We start from the raw sequence: 18,658 nt of genomic DNA on the forward strand, positions 1-18,658 counted from the left end.
TCCCGGCATGCCCCGCGAGGCGAGGAAGAGCGGGTCTCTGAGGCGGCGTTTGGGGAGTCGCGGCACCCACCGCGCTTGGGCTGGGACTTTTGGGGGTTGGGTACGCCTTCGCGAAACCGAAGGGGAAGTGAGAGAATCCGAGCGTCCTCTCCTAACCCCCCCCCCAACATGGGGTCCTCTAGCCTTCCACCCACCTCCAGAATAGATGGGGGCGGGGTAGTCCTGAAAACTGACCTCGGAATCCCACCGCGCTCGGTTCCAGTGCCCCATGGGTTCTTCCCGTCACCTACGTTACAGCCCCGGGTTCTGGAGCGGTGGGAAGGGAGACCCCTAACTACGGGGAGGAGACGCCGTTTTTTGTTTTGTTTTGTTTTTACAGAGACAGAGTCAGAGAGAGGGATAGATAGGGACAGACAGACAAAAACGGAGAGATGAGAAGCATCAATCATCAGTTTTTCGTTGTGACACCTTAGTTGTTCATTGATTGCTTTCTTATATGTGCCTTGACCGCGGGCCTTCTGCAGACCGAGTAACCCCTTGCTCAAGCCAGCGACCTTGGGTCCAAGCTGGTGAGCTTTTTGCTCAAGCCAGATGAGTCCGCGCTCAAGCTGGCGACCTCGGGGTCTCAAACCTGGGTCCTTCGCATCCCAGTCCCACCCTCTACCCACTGCGCCACCGCCTGATCAAGCTGGAGACGCCATTTGAGGAAGCGGAGATTAATGCAGGTCGGCATTCTAGGGTGGACACCGCAGAAATCAAGAGGCCATTCTTCACTAAAATGGGGATGCCCCTGTTCTAGTTAGCCCATCCCCTTCTTCCGGCGAGACCCTCCCCTGCTTTGCAATTTCTCTTCCCAACTGCTTTTGCAGGTGTAGATGCAGACAATGGGTGGCACGATTCTGGAATTTCCCGGGATTTCTATATTTATGATTCTCAGGCTGGAGAAACGAACAGGATGACCTTCTGTGGGACAGACTTCTTTGATCTTTTTTTAAATTTCGTCTTTATCAAGGTTATCTATTGACCAGGTGTGATAGGGCCTTAGAACTGAGAGTGGGAATGTTCACAAGGTCAGATCCTGAATGTGTGAATATGGGAGAATGTGATAGGGGGGTATCAGGATCCGACCTTGGTGTTGGAAGCCCCATGGGTGAGGCCAGGGTGGGCTGGAGGTAGGATGATCAAGGAGTAGACCTGAAACCTGAGCTGGGTCAGGAACCTGGAGAAGGGGATAGACATAAATATCATTTAGGAGGAAGAATGGACAGTGTTTGATTAGCCACTGACTGTGGGAGGAGCCCATGAGAAGAAGTGTTTGGGTTCTCAACCCTGAGAGGCTAATACTGCGATGGGGAACCTGGAAGAGTTGATTTTGGAAGGAAGATTCCTAGTCAGATTGGGATGTCATATAGTTGAGCTGTTCATGGGGCTCCAAGGGTGGAGAAATCTTGTTCATTACTATCCTAACTAGCTCTCCTGGTTTGAGAGTAATTTGGAAGATCCAACGTCAGCTAGTACTTTTCTGATGAGGCCAAAGTCATCTTGGCCCCACCCACCTCCCACCAGACCCCTGAATCCCAGCCTTGCCCTCTCTCCTGGAGCCCTCCCCAATAATAAAGCAAGCACAAGTCTTCCTTTTATCTCTATATTGAGGTAAAAAATAAAATAAAGATTATGGATGTGGGAGTGTGGAAAGGGACAAAGCTTCCCTCTATAATTGACAGCAGGGGCTGATGGAAACCAGAAGCTCCAGAGAATTAAAAAAAATAAAAAATATATTTATACATCTATATATATCACGTTATACGTGAGTCCCAGAGAAGCAGGAAGCAGCAGCAGGAAGCAACTAGCACACAGGAACATGCATGTTTTATCACACACTCAAGTGACTATAGTGACAGCAGCCCCCACCTACCTAACCCACCCACAAATTTTAAAATAAATGGTAAAGAAACTTCCCCTTTAAGAATAGGACCACCCAGTCATTTTTGCCCTTGTGATAGGAAGAAGAAAAAACCCAGGCTAGAATTCCGGTAAGGCCAGCAGTGGCCATTTTCTTCTCCCAGCAAAGGCAGTACCGGCTATTTTTAACACTGAGGCTGGAGCCCCATACCCCTGCCCTTCACAAATAATCAGACATCTTGATACCCAGAAAATAATTAGGATGGAAGGCATTCATCACCCTTTGCTTCCTTTAAGATGGCCTTTAGGCAGGGGGTTTAGTAAGCCTTGGCAAGAATTCTGGAGCCAGTTTCAGGCTAGGCTGAGTGCCAGGCGGGGCTTAAGGACCCAGGGTCTGTGATTTAAGCCTCCTGCCCACTGGAAATAATTGACCTTGAGTTTTTGTTGTTGTTTTTTTAACTTAAAGGGAAGGAGCACTGTATACTCCCTTCCATTGGGAGAAAGGGGGCCAATCCCTAGCTACCCCCCCCAAATACACATACACACACACACACACACACACACACACCTACTAAGGCACAGCCAGGGTGGGCACATGCTTTGGCAATGAGGCCCCTCAGGAGGCCCAGGGTCTGAACAGCTGGGGAAAGGGGTGTGGGATGTGGAGCTCAGCACCTTTGGAATTGGGGGTGGCAGTGGGGGGTGAACAAAGAAGTCTCAAGGCTCCCGATTCCAAAGAAGGGAAATGGGAAGAGGTGGTCAGGAAACAGGCAGGTGAGAAAACAAAGAAGATGGCCAGAAAAGAACTGAACAACAACAAAATAAACCAAGGTTTAAAAAAAAAAAAAAAAAAAAACAGTGAAAAGAGAAAGGCCTAACAGGACGTGTGCAACCAAAGGAAATAGGAAGGGAAGACCAGTGCATCAGGACAGGGGAGAGCAGGCGACAGAAGAAACAGGAGAGTGATATTAACCAGTGTTACCCCAATAAATTCAGTAAAAAAAAAAGAAAAGAAACATGGTCCTGGCCGGTTAGCTCAATCAGTTAAGAGCGTCATCCCTAAAGGACAAGGTTGCCGGCTCAATCCCCAGTCAGGGCACACTCGGGAAGCAACCAATGAATGCACAGCTAAGTAGAACAACAAATGATGTTTCCCTTCCCCCTCCCCTCTCTCTCCCTTCCTCTCCCTGTCTCTCTATAAAGCAATCAATAAATAAAAAAATTAAGCCCTGGCCAGGTAGCTTGGTTGGTTGGAGCATCATGCTGGAGCAGAAACGCTGCCAGTTCGATTCCCCAATCAGGGCACATACAAGAGTGGCTTGATGTTCCTGTGTCTCTCTCTCCCCCCAAAAGAGAGAGAGAGAGAAAGAAAGAAAGAAAGAAAGAAAGAAAGAAAGAAAGAAAGAAAGAGGAGAAAGTGAGCTGAATGGGGAAGGGGAAGAGCAGAAGAAGAGAGGGGTCCCAGGAAGAGGAAACCAGAACTCAGTAAAGACACCTCCACAAAGAAGAGCGAATCGGGAGCTCCTGGTCTGAGCCTCAGACCCTGACAAACACCAGGCGGGCCGAGTGCACCAGGTCGGCCACGTAAGCCAGCAGATTGATGGCTGTCAAGATGGCCACAGCCAGGAGGCAGTCCCAGGGGCACACAGACTGGGTGTGGCTGTTCCTGCAGTTAGGATCAGTCCTTCGATGGGGCTGACCACCGTGCCGCTCATCAAACTGATAGAGAGGCCAGAGGACCATGGCTGAGGCATAGAAGAGGACGGAGAGCAGGGCCAGCCCGGACAGGAAACTGGGGAAGGGGATAGGAAGCACGTTGGTACAGTCACACAGGTTGAGTATGATGGCCACAGCTGCCAAGATGAAGCAGATGGCATAGACGGCCACGCACCACTCCAGGGCTGGCCTGTGCTTGTACAGGTAGGGCTCGCTGATGAAGGCAAAGATGACACAGGCCACGAAGGTCTCGACCACCTTGAGCAGGCCTGGCACGGTGGCCATGTAACCAGTGATTTCGCCGGGCCGGGCCCGGGTCCAGGCCACCTCGGTGGCATAGGCCACACAAGCGATGCAGGAGAAGGCGATGGCGGCAATTTCGTGGTCCCGTGTGCGGCCATGAGGCTCGAACTGGACGTAGGTGGTGGGGTAGATGATGGAGGCTGAGAGGCAGAAGAGGGCCGCGTAGCAGGCGAAGGTGATTGGGAAGTTGCGCCAGGACAGTGGGAAGCGAGCCTGGAGCCCCCCTAACTCCACAATGATGATGATGAGGGTCACGGAGAAGCAGAAGCACCAGGCAAACATGCACCAGTTGCCCATGAACCCGACCCAAGCGCTCACGCTGGCTACCAGCGAGAAGGCCACACAGGTGGAAAACAGCTGTACCAGGCGGAGGAGACCCAGGGGCTGGGTCAGGGCCCGAGGGGACCCCAGAATAACTGGGGAGCCCAGTCCTGAAGATGACGACGTGGTGGTCGTGACGGTGGTGCGGGTCACCGTCACCGGCATGGCTGTAGGGAGGGGAAAGGAAGTATTCTGAGAAGGTTCCAAGCAGGAGAATCCAGGCACCCAACCCTTGCCTCCCCCAAGGAAGACAAAGGAACCTGAACTCTAGCTGGGGGGGAGGGTGGTATCCCAGATGCAGGCCTTTTAGTTTTCAAACTGGGATGCTCACAGGTCTACTAGGATGAATGGGTCACCCAGGTCCCAGCCCCTCCTTTCCTGCAGCCTCATGTGTCCCACCCAGGAGAGTCTAGGCCCCTATTTCTTGCCTCGTCAAGACACTCCTTTCCTGCATGACCAGGCGGTGGCGCAGAGGATAGAGCGTCGGACTGGGATGCGGAGGACCCAGGTTCAAAACCCCGAGCTCACCAGCGTGGGCTCATTGGCTTTGAGCAAAGTTCACCAGCTTCAGCCCAAGATCGCTAGCTTGAGCAAGGGGTCACTTGCTCTGCAATAGCCCCCCAATCAAGGCACATATGAGAAAGCAATCAATGAACAACTAAGGTGCTGCCATGAAGAATTGATGCTTCTCATCCCTCTCCCTTCCTGTCTGACACTCCTTTCCTCCCACTGCAATCCACCTCCTGTAAAACCAGAGTTTTCTTCTCACAGCCATCCAAGGCTGCCCTGCTTCTCCCAGGGATTCAGCCACTCAGCATTCAAGACTGGGCTCCAAAGCCTCTCCTTCTCTGGCCCACCCCTGCAACCCTTGTCATAATAAGAGGCTCAGTCTTCCATGACCCATCTTTCTCCCTATTTCCCTGCTTTGGGCTGCCCTAAGGGACTTAGATTTATCTGGCCTCCAAAAGTTCAGGAGTCCAACCTCCAAGTGCCTGCATTCTCAGTTACCCAGATCTGATCAGAGCTTCTAGCCAGTCCCTGGAACTGGCTTTAATCTCTGGGCTACCCCTCTCCCTTGCCCACCCTCACCTCAGCGATCAGGCGTCTCTGCCCTCATTCTGACTCCCACCTGGGAGTTCCATCTGGAGATCATCAGCCCAAACGAAGTGGCGCTTCCTCATGTCTATGTCCCCTCCACCTCCTCCACGTGGAACCCAACAGCCTCAGGGCCCCAGCCAGCTAGTTCGCCACCTTCATGAAAATTCAGCTCCCAGATTCTGCTCTGTTCAATGCTCTGGCCCTCCCACTGAACCTCTAGGCCTCCCGTGTTCTTATCCAGCTGCAGACCTTGGGATTCTAGGCCTCACCCAGAGCACACCAGACCCTGCCCTCCGGGATCTGCTCCTTTCTTCATTCCCTTCAGAACCCAGGGCTTTCATCCCCAGTCCTAAAGACCCTCAGGACTCCAGTACCCAGCCTTCTGGGGATCTGATCCTCCCTCAGCCTGTAAAATGTCTCCTGTCTCAGCTGCTACCACTAAAAAGCTCAGGACTCTCTCCGCCACAGGGAAATAAAACTTCCCCCTTCAAGAGTCAGGAGCCAGTAATAACAGGCTTTAACCACGGGGAGACCAACCAGCCCCGCACAACAGTTCCCTGAGGATAAGGAAGCCCAACTCCACCCCACACTCCTTCCTCAGATACACAGGGGTCAGGGGTCAGGGCCCCACTCCTGGGAATGCTAACTTTCGGGTATTTTCTCAGGATCTAGAAGTCCAGGCCCGCACTCCCGCCCCCCCCCCCGGCCCCTCCTCCCCGAGATCCAGGGGTTCAGGCCCGTAGCCTACTCACCAGCGGTTTTAGTTGAGGACTCCGACAAAGAAAGAGCCGGCTGTGCAAGCGGATGAAGTCAGACACCTGGAGAAGGTTAGAGCATAAGAGAGAGAGAGAGAGAGAACACGTCAGTGTCCCGCTCAATCCCGGCTCCGCCCTCCCGGGACCCAGGCGACAGTCCGGCCCGCCGCGGGAGGCTCGCCTCGAACCCCCAGAAAGACTGCCGTTGCCCGAGGCACCTCCTGGCAGAGGCGGGGTCGAGTAGGGTGATGACCCCTGGGCAGCCCCGCCTCCTCTCAACTCTGCAAACCGCGAAAACCGAGGTTAACCCGCCGAAGTGTGCGCCCGCGGGCTGGCGTGGGCGTGAGTGGTCTGAACCCCGCCCCGGCGCGGCCGCCGCGGGGGAGGGCCCTGGGCGGAGCCCGGCCGCCCGCCCGCCTGCCGGCGCCGCGTCTCCAGGCCTTATAAGGGCTTCAAGTCAGCCCAGCCACCAGGAATTTGACGGGGGCCAGGCAGGCGGCGCTGGGACCCCCCGCCCCGCGCCGGGCTCCGGGAGGGTCCGCCCCGCCCGTCGGTTTGGAGGTGGGAGGAGATGGGGCGAAGAACCTGGACTCCAGATCCTAGTTGGAAAGGCCTGGAACCCAAACATCTGGGACGTTCAACACGTGAGTTCTAGTCCCTGTGAAGACGGGCTGGGCGTCGGCTGCCCAGGAGGGTCTCTCAGGGAGAAGTGACAGGGAGCCCGGACCCCTGGGCTCGCCTGGCGGAGACCCTGCTCCCGGAGGCCTGGAGCCTGCACAGAGCTGGAGTCGAGAGCAGAGATAAGGCGCCACACCTCCGAACCACTCCAGGGAGGCAGATGTCCCGGGCCACCTGGAAGGTGCCTCCCCCACGCCTCTCCCTCCAGGACCCGTTAGGAGGAAGTCGGGACCGCCCAGGAGGAAGAGGACGGGTCAAAGCTCCTGAGAAGTCGCGTGGAAGGCGTGTCAGCTCAAGGACCATGTTCTGGTTCGTCTGAGACAGCTCAGGAATGCGCCTCCGGACCCGAGAGGAGGGGAAGGAACAGCCCTTCGTCTTCTCCACCCAACTGAGGACCCCCGCCCCAGCCACACCCCATCTTTCTACCGACTGAGAACCGCGCCCCGGAACCCCAGCCTGCACTCTCAACACCAGGGGACGCTGGCCTCAGCCTTGTTCTCTCTTGGCCTTAGGGCGCGGGCTGCCTAGTTCCATCGCGCTTTGGGAGCATCGGTGCTGGATCTCACTCCCCGCCTTTCCCGTCCAAAGTTCGGAGTCTGTCCCCGGGATGGGGAGGTCAATAATTCTCAACTCCAGCCACTGTCTTTCACAAACTCAGAACTTCCACTCCAAGCTCCTCCCCGCCTGGTGACCTCCTCATACCAGATTCCAGCCCCTTCAAACCGGGATCCTAGGAATCCTCATCCCTCTGAACCCTCAGACCCAGGAATCCGGGCCCCAGCCCCTCTTCCTCCCTCAGACCCGGGAGTCCAGGCCCCTGTTCCCCCCAATTCATTCAGAAGTATGACCTATCCTCAGCTCCCTCCTCTCCAGAACTCGAGTCTGGCCCAGCCCCAGTCTTTCTAGGGACTCAAGACATTCTGAATCCCAGCCCATTTCTCCTGCACCCAAGAACTCTGGACCACTGTTCCCACCCTCGGGAGTCACCGCAGCCTCACCTCACAGGCCTGTGGCCGCTGAGCTGAAACAAAGTCGACAGCTGCAGACTAGAAGGGTCTGCGGACTGGGTGGGGACGGTGGGGAGAGAGCACGGGCGGGGCCTGGGGCGGGCCCGGAGCTCGGGGCTCCAATGTCTAACGGGACTCCCCGAAGCCGGGTCGATCCCAGCCCCGCCCCGGGGCGGGGCCAACACCAGATTCCGCTCTCTGTGGAATAATTGAACCTCTGCTCCGCGGGAGGTGGGGGCGTGGAGGACTGAGGTAACTGTCGCCATGGTGATAAAACAGGAAGACACAACAGCTGGCGGAGTGGGGGCTCGTGGGGCTGCCCTCCCTGACGCAGCCCCAATGCAGTCTCTAGGGGCGCCCGGAAAGGCCGTTGCCATAGCACCCTGCCTGTTTAGCATTTGTTTAGGACTGAGACCCTCAGCCCAGGTCCCCACCCCAGTATCACCTCGCTCACTCCTCCCTCCGCCTTCCTGCCCCCTCCCTCCCCGTCTGCTCTAGCCCAGGATGGATGAAATCTTGGACATCTGGGTTGTCGCGGGATGGCGACCGGGCCTCCGTTTAATGGGTTCTGTGGGTTAGGGTCTCCGTCCTGGGTCCCTGAAGGAGGAAAGAGGTACCGATCCCTAGACTTCAGGAGGTTTCTGGGATGAGGTCACCGACTCCTGGGTCCCCAAAAGAACAGCGTTTGGGTTTCCCGTATTTAAGAATCCGAGGGTCCCCTGATTGTAATTTACACTGGGACTCGCGGTTCAAGGGCTGGCGGGCTGGACCCCCGGGTCACAGACGGTGGGGTTGGGGGAGGGGTGTTGACAGCAAAATTCCTGGGATGTGAGGCGCTAGGAGGTGGGGGCATCGATTCCCGGGTTCCAGTAGATGCCCAGGCTGGGGACCCAGATTACAGGCTCGAAAGAGCAGTCAAAGCTCAGGCTTTGACTTGGATTTTCGGAGCAGACGTGGTTGCAAGCGGAGCCTCTCGGGCCTGGAAGAAAGATATTTTTGGCCTGCATTCCTGGCTCCTGGAAAGAGGGAGGGGCTCAAAGGCTTAATGAGAACGGGGGCGCCAGATTCCCGGTTCCTGCAACAAGGGAGGGGCCCGTCTGCTCGGTCCCGCCGCAGGGAGGGACGGCGGGGTGCTTTTCTAGGGGCGACCCTGGGGCCCTGACACCGACGGGCTCAGAGCCGGCGGGAGCTGCAGGTCTGGCTGCTAGGCCCGGGGTCGGGTGGGGCGGGGACCGGGCCGCCTGGGTCCCTCCCCGCGGTTGGTGCTCACTCACCACGCTCCGCAGTCGTCCCCGGCGCGGCCTGGCTCGCGGCTGCCGCGGGGCGGGGCCTGGTGGCGGCCGCAGAGGTTCCGCAACGTGGAGCCAACCCGGCCGTGACCTCGTTTCTGCCGCGGGGTGCCTCCCGGGCCGACAACGGCGGAAGCTTGGAGGCCGAGCCGCGCGGTGAAAGCCGAACGAGGGGCGAAGGGAACGGGGTCGGGAGGGGTCAGGGAGCTCAGTAAACCCGGCTGCGTGCCCTACGGAGGTGGGAGGGGCGGGGGGGGGAGTGCCTGGATGCTACGAGCTCTGCAGAAAAGGGGGTAGGGGTAGTGGAGCCTGCAGGCCCAGTTTTGTTCCCCTGCAGAGGGGGTAGGCGCAGACCCTCTCGGTCATTCTGCGCCCTGCATAGGGGAGGAGTCTCCATGAATCCCGCATCAGGACGTGGCCGTAGTTAGAGGTTCTCCAGGGATATCCCCAAGTCCTATTCACACCGTTTCTAGGCCCCCAGGGAAGCAGCATCTGCCCATCTCCTCCTTCCTGCCCAAATCAGTCACCCCCTTTGCCTGGCCCCATAGCGGCACTCCTGAGATGCCCCCAAAAGAGCAGGAGCGGCCTCCACTCACATAACTTACTATCTTGTGTTCCCTAGTAGAAGCCTGCCCAGCCCGTCCCCGTTTAGGCACCCAAACCCACCACTGCGGAATTCAGGGCAGCGGGAACAGGAAGTAAACATTTAAAGAGTGAGTCATCGGGTGTGATCCTGAGAAGGAAAACCTTAAGGGTGGCCGGGTCTGGATAATCTGGCAATGTGCCTGGCCGCTGGGCCAGAGCGGTTCCCCGTCCCGGAGGACATCACCCCGAGCCCAGCAATGTTGTCTGCAGCCTGGCACTGTAGCACAGTCTCAGACAGGCCGTGCCTCTGTTCTCCGAGGCTAGCGGCTTCGGGGTGATGGGGCACACGGAGCCGCCCACTGACTTCCTCATAAACTGGGTTCCTCCATCAGAAGCAATACGGTGTGGGTTAATGTGACGCTGAATAGGGCCATTGAGTGCAGATGCAGGAGTGTAGAAGGCTAGGAAAACAAATTACAGCCCAGAGGTAAAATTATTCCAAGGAGGAAAAACTCACTGCCTTCATCCATGGGGAAAGGGGCCCATATAATCCTCCCGTGACCAGGTACTTGGCTGGTCTTCCTAAGAAACCAGGGTAGGGCCTGGCTCAGCAGTGCTTGCTGCTGCCAGGAAGGTGGGCAGTCATCGGTGACACAGCTGGCTAACCCTGGGCGAGTAACTGTTTATGAGCCCATCAAGCAAGTCTTTGGGGGAGTCTGGAGAGGGATGTGGATGGAGAGCCTCGGAATGGTCATCTGATCTATCAGATGGCTTAGGAACGTTCTCTGTAATAGAGTTTTTTGAGTCCCAGTTGGTTGGCTCAGTGGTAGAACATCACCCGGTGTGTGGATGTCCTGGGTTTGATTCCCGGTCAGGGCACACAGGAGAAGTGACCATCTGTTTCTTCTCCCCTCCCCCTCCCACTTCCCTCTTTCTCTTCCCCTTCTACAACCATGGCTAGATTGGTTGATTGGTTCGGGCCCATCAGCCCCTGGTGCTAAGGATGGCTCGGTGGAGCCTCTGCCTCAGGCTCTAAAAATAGCTTGGTTTTGAGCATGGCCCCAGATGGGCAGAGCATCAGCCCTAGACGAGGGTTGCCCAGGAGATCCTGGTCGTGGCATGTGCAGGAATCAGTCCCTCTATCTATCTCCCTTTTGCTCACTTGGAAGAGAAGAAAAAAAATAGAGGTTTTTGTGGAGAGAGTTCACCTGGGTTATAGATGAACTGTTTTTTGCTCCTGACACCACATGTGTGGGTTTGTTTCTTTGTTCCACACCAAAAACCAATTCCCCGACTCTTCGGACACCAATTGAGTGTCCAGTGATTCCATTTAACTCTGAACCAGGGTATTCTAACGACCTAGAGTTAGTGTCAGACTCCACAGGTGAAGGGCCCAGTGCCACAAGACCACCCCACCCCACTTCAGATGCCAATCGCAAGGTTCAGGCCTCCCCTACTTCTGACAGGAGGTTTCCGTGGCCCCATCCCGGGTTTGATAATTTGCTGGATAATTTGCGTGGAGTGGCACATGGAACTGTGGAATGCACTTCGTCATACAGATCTCTCCGTACTCTGGGTTCTTTGGAAAGTTTCTTTCATTCATCAACACATACCGTGTTTAGGAGTGCCTTCTAAGTGAGAACAAAGGAATGAAGGTTTAATCTCTTTTGTTAGTGGCAATGAGTTTCAGAGGTAGTAACTTCTTCATCTGGGTGTATGGGTATTCCCACTGTCCTCAGACCTGGTGGATTCTGTTACTTCCCTGCCATGACAGGCTCCCCGGTTTTCGTGGGGATTATCTCCCATGCTCTGGTGTGCATGTATATTGGTAAGACTTACAGTGTATCTATCTCCTCCTTCCTGCTTGCTTAGGTCTTATCAACAAGATGTTATCAACGCAATTGAGCAGAATGGAATCTATGGGGCATTGAAAGATCAAGTTCCCTGACACTCATCTGGCCATTCGGGGCCTCAGAATTGCCACCCCAGAACCAAGGCCCAATTTGTTTGTAACCTCACAGAAAAGGCTCCCACGCTGGTAAACCCACTGTATCTTACTCAAGGCTTTGATTGGCCAACTTTTGGCACTATGCCAAGGTTGAGAAGATTTCTCCAACACCTTTTGAGATCCCTACAACTATGAACAACTTTAAAAAAAAGGCCCTGGCCAACTTGGTTGCTTAAAGCATTGTCCCAAAACTCAGAGGTTGCAGGTTCCATCCCCAGGCAGGGCACATGCAGAAACAATTAGATGTTTGTTCCTGTCTCTCTTTCTCCCTTCCTTTCTCTCTAAAATCAATAAAAAATAAACATTTTCCAAAATTAAATCATAAAAAAAGAAAGAGGAAAAATAGTCAGTAGTGCTCAAACTGGTGGCTTCAAACAGCTCACAGTTAAGGACGCTGGCTGAATGGGTTGGTGGCCACTGAGGTGTGGATGTGGTTTTATGTCCGCAAGATCATAGACAAGTATGGCATCATCGATTGTAATGTATGAAGACCAATCTTTAACATCTGTTTCTTTGTGGTTTAATATTTGAATGTTCTTAGACCGGGAGTGATCAGGATGGTATTTGAATAATAATTTTTAAAGAGATGTCAAAATCAATGTTTTCTATATCAAACACTGCATGGAAAGGTCACAATTACTCTTGGTATTTGTTTGGATTTTTTGCTTTGATAATGTTAATATAGCTCTAACTGCATATTTTTGCTTAGTCTGAAAATAGAAAGCATATATGTGAATATACCAACCTGGTACATATATTTATGAGGAAAGATTTTCATTCCATTCGATGGCTGGAAATATGATATTTTATTTCCAGAAAAGTCGGGGAAAAGGCCCTGAGAAAACTGGAACTTGCTACAGTAGCAGAAATAGTAATGCCCTGTATAGAGGTAAATCGTGTCAGTAGTTAAAGAATAAAATTTGGATGATTTCTCTTTGCTGGAAGGAAGGAAGGAAGGAAGGAAGGAAGGAAGGAAGGAAGGAAGGAAGAAAAGGACAAGATCCCTGAAGAATCAGCTGTGGAACAGAGATGGAGAGTTAATGTAACATTTGCAAAAGGTGGGACATCAGCTGTATTAGGGCTGCCACAACAAATCTTCAAATCTTTTTTTTTTTTTTTTTTTTTTTGGTGAGATAGTGAGACAGACTCCTGTATGTGCCCCAACCAGGATCCACCTGAGAATCCCCATCTGGGGTCAGATGTTCAAGTACCAAGCTATTTTTAGCACCTGAGGCTGATGTGCTCCAAGAGAGTTATCCTCAGCACCTGGGGCTGTGGAAGGGGAAGAAGGAGGGGTGTAGAAGCAGATGGTCACTTCTCCTGTGTGCCCTGACTGGAAATCAAACCTGGGCCATCCATATGGTAGGCCAACACTCTATCCACTGATTCACCGGCTAGGGCGAAATCATCAAATTTTATGGCTTAAAATGACAAAAATGTATTTTATCATAGTTCTGAAGGCCAGAAGTCTGGCATCAAGGTGTCAGTGGGGACACACTCCCTTGAAAGCTCTAGCAGAGCTTGCTTGCCTCTTCCAACTTTTTTTTTTTTTTTTTTTTTTTTTTTAGTTACTGCTTTCTCTTTTCTTTATTATAATCCAAGAGTTATCAATCTGCCTGACCAAGCAGTGGCATAGTAGATAGAACGTCGTACTGGGACTCAGAGAACCCAGGTTCAAAACTCCAAGGTTGCCAGCTCAAGCAAGGGGTCACTCACTCTGCTGGAGCCCCCGGGGTCAAGGTACATATAAGAAAGCAATAATAAAAAAAAAAGCAATCAATGAACAACTAAGGTGCTACAGCGAAGAATTGATACTTCTCCTCTCTGTCCCTTCCTGTCTATCTGTCCCTATCTGTCCCTCTCTCTGTCTGTCAAAAAAATGAATAAAAGAACTATGAGTTGATGATTTCCATTCCTCCCCCCCATTTTCTCTCTCTCTCTCTTTCTCTTTTTTCTTTCTAAAATCAATAAATAGCCTGACCTGTGGTGGCACAGTGGTTGACCTGGAACTGGTTCGAAACCCTGGGCTTGCCTGGTCAAGGCACATATGGGAGTTCATGCTTCCTGCTCTTCTCTCTCCTCTCTCTAAAAATCAATAAATACAATCTTTTTTAAAAGTTAAAAATCAATCAATAAATAAAAAAATTTTATTGAGAGGCAGGGAGGCAGAGACAGACTCCCACATGTGCCCCAATGGGATCCACCTGGCAAGCCCCATATCAGGTCGATGCTCTGCCTGTATGGGCCGCTGCTCCTTTGCTTGGTAACCAAGCTATTTTAGTGCCTAAGACAATGGCATAGCAGTGGTTCTCAAACTTTTTGATATTGGGGCACAATTAAAATCCTACAAGTAACTGTAGGTGCACTATATACAATTTCTGAGAAATATAATAATTAAGTCAAATATTTAAAAAATAGAAAGTTCAAGCATGCTTTTATGGTAATTAAATGAAATAAATACGACAAAATTAAATTTATTCTGACATTAAAAAACATTTTTATGTTACATTTTTTGAGTTATGCTTTTTAGAATTCGTAAAAAAAGAGGGGTTAAAAAATTTAAAAATGACAAAAAGTTATCTTTTTTTAGTATTTATTCATTTTAGAGAGGAGATAGAGACAGACAGAAAAGAGGAGCAGGAAGCGTCAACTCCCATATGTGCCTTGACCAGGCAAGCCCAGGGTTTTGAACCGGTGACCTCAGTGTTTCTAGGTCGACACTTTATCCACTGCACCACCACAGGTCAGGCAAAAAAGTTATCTTTTTATATAAATAGATATATTCTTAGTAATACTTAGTAAATTTGGCAGGTCCCACCGCAAACATGTTAAGTTTTTTCATTCTTGTGTTTATGTAAAACATGAGCCTGATGTGTCCTAGTGCAATGTTTGGGCATATATTTGAAAGGCAAATTCTCATTTCCTTGTCAATACATTGAAGAATTCCTCTCTTTTTACTCTTGTGTTGAGTGCAGAAAACCCCCACCATACATATCATCTTAACTACATCAAACAAAGGATAGAAGACACTTGCCTCCAGTCTTTCCGGGGAATATGTGGGGTAGTGTAAACAATCCAGTACCACAGCTTAACAGCCTTTTGCAACCTAATCAGGCAAGTGAGGTGGGCGGTTGGGCAGACTGTCAGCTTACAGCCAATTCCCCACACCTCTGTCCCCCAGAAATCTAAACTCCAAAAATCCTGTTGGTTTCTTGGTCCCCAACAAGCACATATTTCTCTGGAATACCATAGGGAGCACCCGGAAATCTTCTAAGGCGCACCTGTGTGCCCTGGCACACACTTTGAGAACCACTGGCATAGAGCCATCCTCAGCACCCAGGGCCAACTTTGCTTGAACCATTTGAGCCATAGCTGTGGTAGGGGGAGAGATAGAGAGAAGTGGGAAGGGGGTAGGACGCAGATAATCACTTCTCCTGTGTGCCCTAACCAGGAATCAAACCCAGGACTTCCACACACTGGGCCAACATTCTACTGCTGAACCAACTGGCCAGGTCAATAAATAAAATATTTTAAAAATAAAATAAACATATCTCTGCATTCTCTTTCAAATTCATCTATTTATTTATTTATTTATTTTAGTGAAAGAGAGAGAGGCAGGAAGGGAGAGAGATGAGAAACATCAACTCACAGTTGCTGAGCTTTAGTTGTTCATTGATTGCTTCTCACTTGTGCCTTGACAGGGGGCTCTAGCTGAGCCAGTGAACCCTTGTCAAGCCAGTGACCTTGGGCTTAAGCCAGAGACCTCTGGGCTCAAGCTAGTGACCATAGGGTCATGTCTTTGATCCCACGCTCAAGCCAGCAACCTCGAGATTTCAAACCTAGGTCCTCAGTGTCCCAGGCCAATGCTCTATCCACTGCACCACCACATACTCAGGAAAAAACTCATCAACTTCTGCACATCTCTGATTTAATCTTTTATTGCTGTGATTAATAACAAATAATAAACAGTGTTTTTTATTGATTTGAGAAAGAGAAAGAGATTTTAGAGAAAGAGAAAGGAAGAGAGAGGGAGAAACAGTGATTTGTTGTTCCACTTATTTATGCGATCATTCTTTGATTCTTGTATGTGCCCTGATGGGGGATCAAATATGCAACCTTGGTTTGTGGAAACAACACTGTAAACAGTGGAGCTACCCAGCCAGTGCTAAACTTAATGTTTTAAAAGAATGAAATTCTGCTTCATCAGGCAGTGGCACAGTGGATAGAGCATCAGACTAGAATGCGGAGGGCCCAGGTTCAAAACCCTGAGGTCGCCAGCTTGAGTGCAGGCTCATCCGGCTTGAGCATGGAATCATAGACATGACCCCATGGTCACTGGCTTGAGCCCAAAGGTCGCTGGCTTGAGCCCAAGGTCGCTGGCTTGAGCCCAAATTCACTGGCTTGAGCCCAAGGTCACTGGCTTGAAGCCCAAGGTCGCTGGCTTGAACAAGGGGTCACTTACTTGCTCTGCTATAGCCCCCTGGTCAAGGCACATATTAGAAAGCAATCAATGAACAAACAATCAATGAACAGCTAAGATGCCGCAACAAAGAATGGATGCTTCTCATCTCTCTCCCTTCCTGTCTGTCTGTCCTTCTCTCTGACTCTCTCTGTGAAAAAAATAAAATAAAGTCTGGCACCCACTAAAGCATAAACAGACCTTGAAGACATATTGTAAGTGAAATAAACCAGGCACAAAAGGTCAAATATCATATGATTCCACTTATATGAGATTTCTAGATCCATCAAATTCTTAGAGACAGAAAGTTGAGTAATGATGACCAGGGGCTTGGAGCGGGGAGTTAGTGCTCAGTGTGGACCAAGTTTTAGTGTGGGATGATGAAACCTCCGGCAATGCATAGTGGTGATGGTTCCACAATGTGAGGGTAAAAAAGAGAAAATGTTTAAAAGAAAAAGAAAAGAAAAGAAAAAAAATGCAACTGTACTTAATGTCACTGAAAACTGACTGTACAGTCAAAAATGATGAAACGGGGCCGCCAGTTGGCTCAGGGGTAGAGCACAGGCCAGCGGAAGTCCCAGGTTCGATTCCTGGCCAGGGCACACAGGAGAAGCGCCCATCTGCCTCTCCATCCTTCCCCCTCTCCTTTCTCTCTGTCTCTCTCTTCCCCTCTGCAGCCAAGGCTCCATTGGAGCAAAGTTGGCCCGGGCACTGAGGATGGCTCCATGGCCTCCGCCTCAGGCACTAGAATGGCTCTGGTTGCGGTGGAGTAGCGCCCCAGATGGGCAGAGCATCACCCCTATAGGGCATGCCAGGTGGGTCCCCGTCCGGCACATAGTGGAGTCTATCTCTCTGCCTCCCTGCTTCTCACTTCAGAAAAATACAAAAAAAAAAAAAAAAAAAAAAAAGGTGAAAATGGCTTGACCAGTGGAGGTACAGTAGATGGAGCATGGAGCTGGGATGCTAAGGTTCCAGGTTCAAAACCCACAAGGTCACCAGCTTAAGTGAGGGATCATCCACATGATTCCTAGGTCTCTACCTTGAGCCTGAAGGTCAATGGGTTGAGCAAGGGGTCACTGGCTCAGCTGGAGCCCCCCACCTGGGTCAAGGCACCTATGTGAAGCAATCAGAACAACTAAGGTGCCACAAAGAGTTGATGCTTCTCATCTCTCTCACTTCCTGTCTGTCTCTCTATCTCCCTCTCTCTCTCTCTCACTAATAAAAAGATAAATTAAAATAAAAAGAAGTGGGATTCATTCTAGGTGGCAAAGATGGCTAATATTTAGAAATCATTCATGAGATTTATTGTATTAACAGAGTCAAGTAGGAAAACATCGCATGCCCAGACTATATGTGTTAAAAGAATATTTGACAAATTTAATATTCATTCAAAAAAAAAAAAAAAAAAAAAAACCAAAACACTGAATCAATAGGAAGTTATGGCTCCTGAGGCTGTCAGCCAACCCTGGATCCCAGGGCTCCTGCTCTGTGAAGGATTTCCTTGGTGTCTGGTGTCAAGGTGTCCAAAATCCCCTACTTGTCAGAATGTTCTCTGCAGGATTTAAGCATATTTACACACTATAGAGTCTGTAGTATAGACAATGTCTGGTATTTTGAGGGCTTGCTGGTATATAAAACCCCAGTTTATTGAGGGGGGAGGGGAATTTCCAATTGTGGGCACCCTGGTGTCTGGTTTATTAGGAAGACCAAGAGGGCATGTTTGCACTCCGTGGATGGTATGGGGTAGACAGACAATCGAATGCTTTGTGCTGGGGCTTTGAATGCAGCAGGAAAGAGGCCAGGGCAAAGGGAAATTCAGGGTGTAGTAGCAAGGGTGAATGAGGTGTCATTGGTGGAGAGTGGAGTGGAGGGAGTGGGAGTGGCCGGCGGCAAGGGCAGCCGGACAGCGGCAGCCTCCCAGCTGGGCTGTGGTTACACACGACTCCAGGGACATTCTCTCTGCTGTCTCTTCTCGGCTTCCTGCCAAATCCCGGCGCCTGGTTCTCCAGCCTTCCCAGGCCTTCTGGGGTGTACTCAGTGCCCTTTCATTAAATCACCCCTCTGCTTCTTGGATCTGGAAGCCATTTCTGTCGTTTGCAAACCGGAACCACTCTGGGCCCTCTGGCGGTGTCGGGACCCCCGGGAATCCGGCCCCCCCCCCCCCCCCCCCGCCCCTGCAGCCCAGCGGTTTCACGCCCACAATGAGACATCTTCCTGTTCCTCACCGTGCAGATTGCGTTAACAGATGGCGACTTGCATAGCCCTTCAGCAAAACAGACTCCAGTCTCCTGTTTTGAAGATGTAGGTTGTATTTCTTGAGAAACGAGGAAGGAAACCCAAGCAGTTTGTAAAGCTCTCCTGCTAAATAAACGTGCTTATCAGATTGGAGAGAAACCAAGTCTCCATCTATAAGGGACTAGAGAAATGAGCTATGATGCCTGCAGACAAAAAAATAGGAATCTCTTTTTACCTAAATGGAATGTTTTTCAGGATACGGTCTTAAGTGAAAATTCAAGGCAAGATGCAGAATGGTGTAT

The 18,658-nt window shown here is 51.3% G+C and overlaps 1 protein-coding gene across 3 annotated transcripts; it reads right to left on the reverse strand.

The window, feature by feature from the left end:
• Positions 1–1,631: 1,631 nt before the first annotated feature.
• On the reverse strand, positions 1,632–10,191 carry MYADM (myeloid associated differentiation marker). Of its 3 annotated transcripts, XM_066271199.1 has the most exons (4): positions 9,055–10,191; positions 7,772–8,759; positions 6,093–6,158; positions 1,632–4,409 (listed from the first exon to the last, which is right to left on the reverse strand). In XM_066271199.1, the coding sequence occupies exon 4, from the start codon at positions 4,405–4,407 to the stop codon at positions 3,439–3,441; it is 969 nt and encodes a 322-aa protein (XP_066127296.1). In that variant the 5' UTR covers positions 4,408–4,409; positions 6,093–6,158; positions 7,772–8,759; positions 9,055–10,191; the 3' UTR covers positions 1,632–3,438. The 3 variants fall into 3 exon arrangements, with proteins under 3 accessions (XP_066127296.1, XP_066127297.1, XP_066127298.1); XM_066271200.1 differs by lacking the exon at positions 7,772–8,759; XM_066271201.1 differs by lacking the exons at positions 7,772–8,759; positions 9,055–10,191 and adding an exon at positions 6,314–6,439.
• Positions 10,192–18,658: the final 8,467 nt, after the last annotated feature.

Source organism: Saccopteryx bilineata, chromosome 3 (genome assembly GCF_036850765.1).
Source record: "Saccopteryx bilineata isolate mSacBil1 chromosome 3, mSacBil1_pri_phased_curated, whole genome shotgun sequence".
NCBI lineage: Eukaryota > Metazoa > Chordata > Mammalia > Chiroptera > Emballonuridae > Saccopteryx > Saccopteryx bilineata.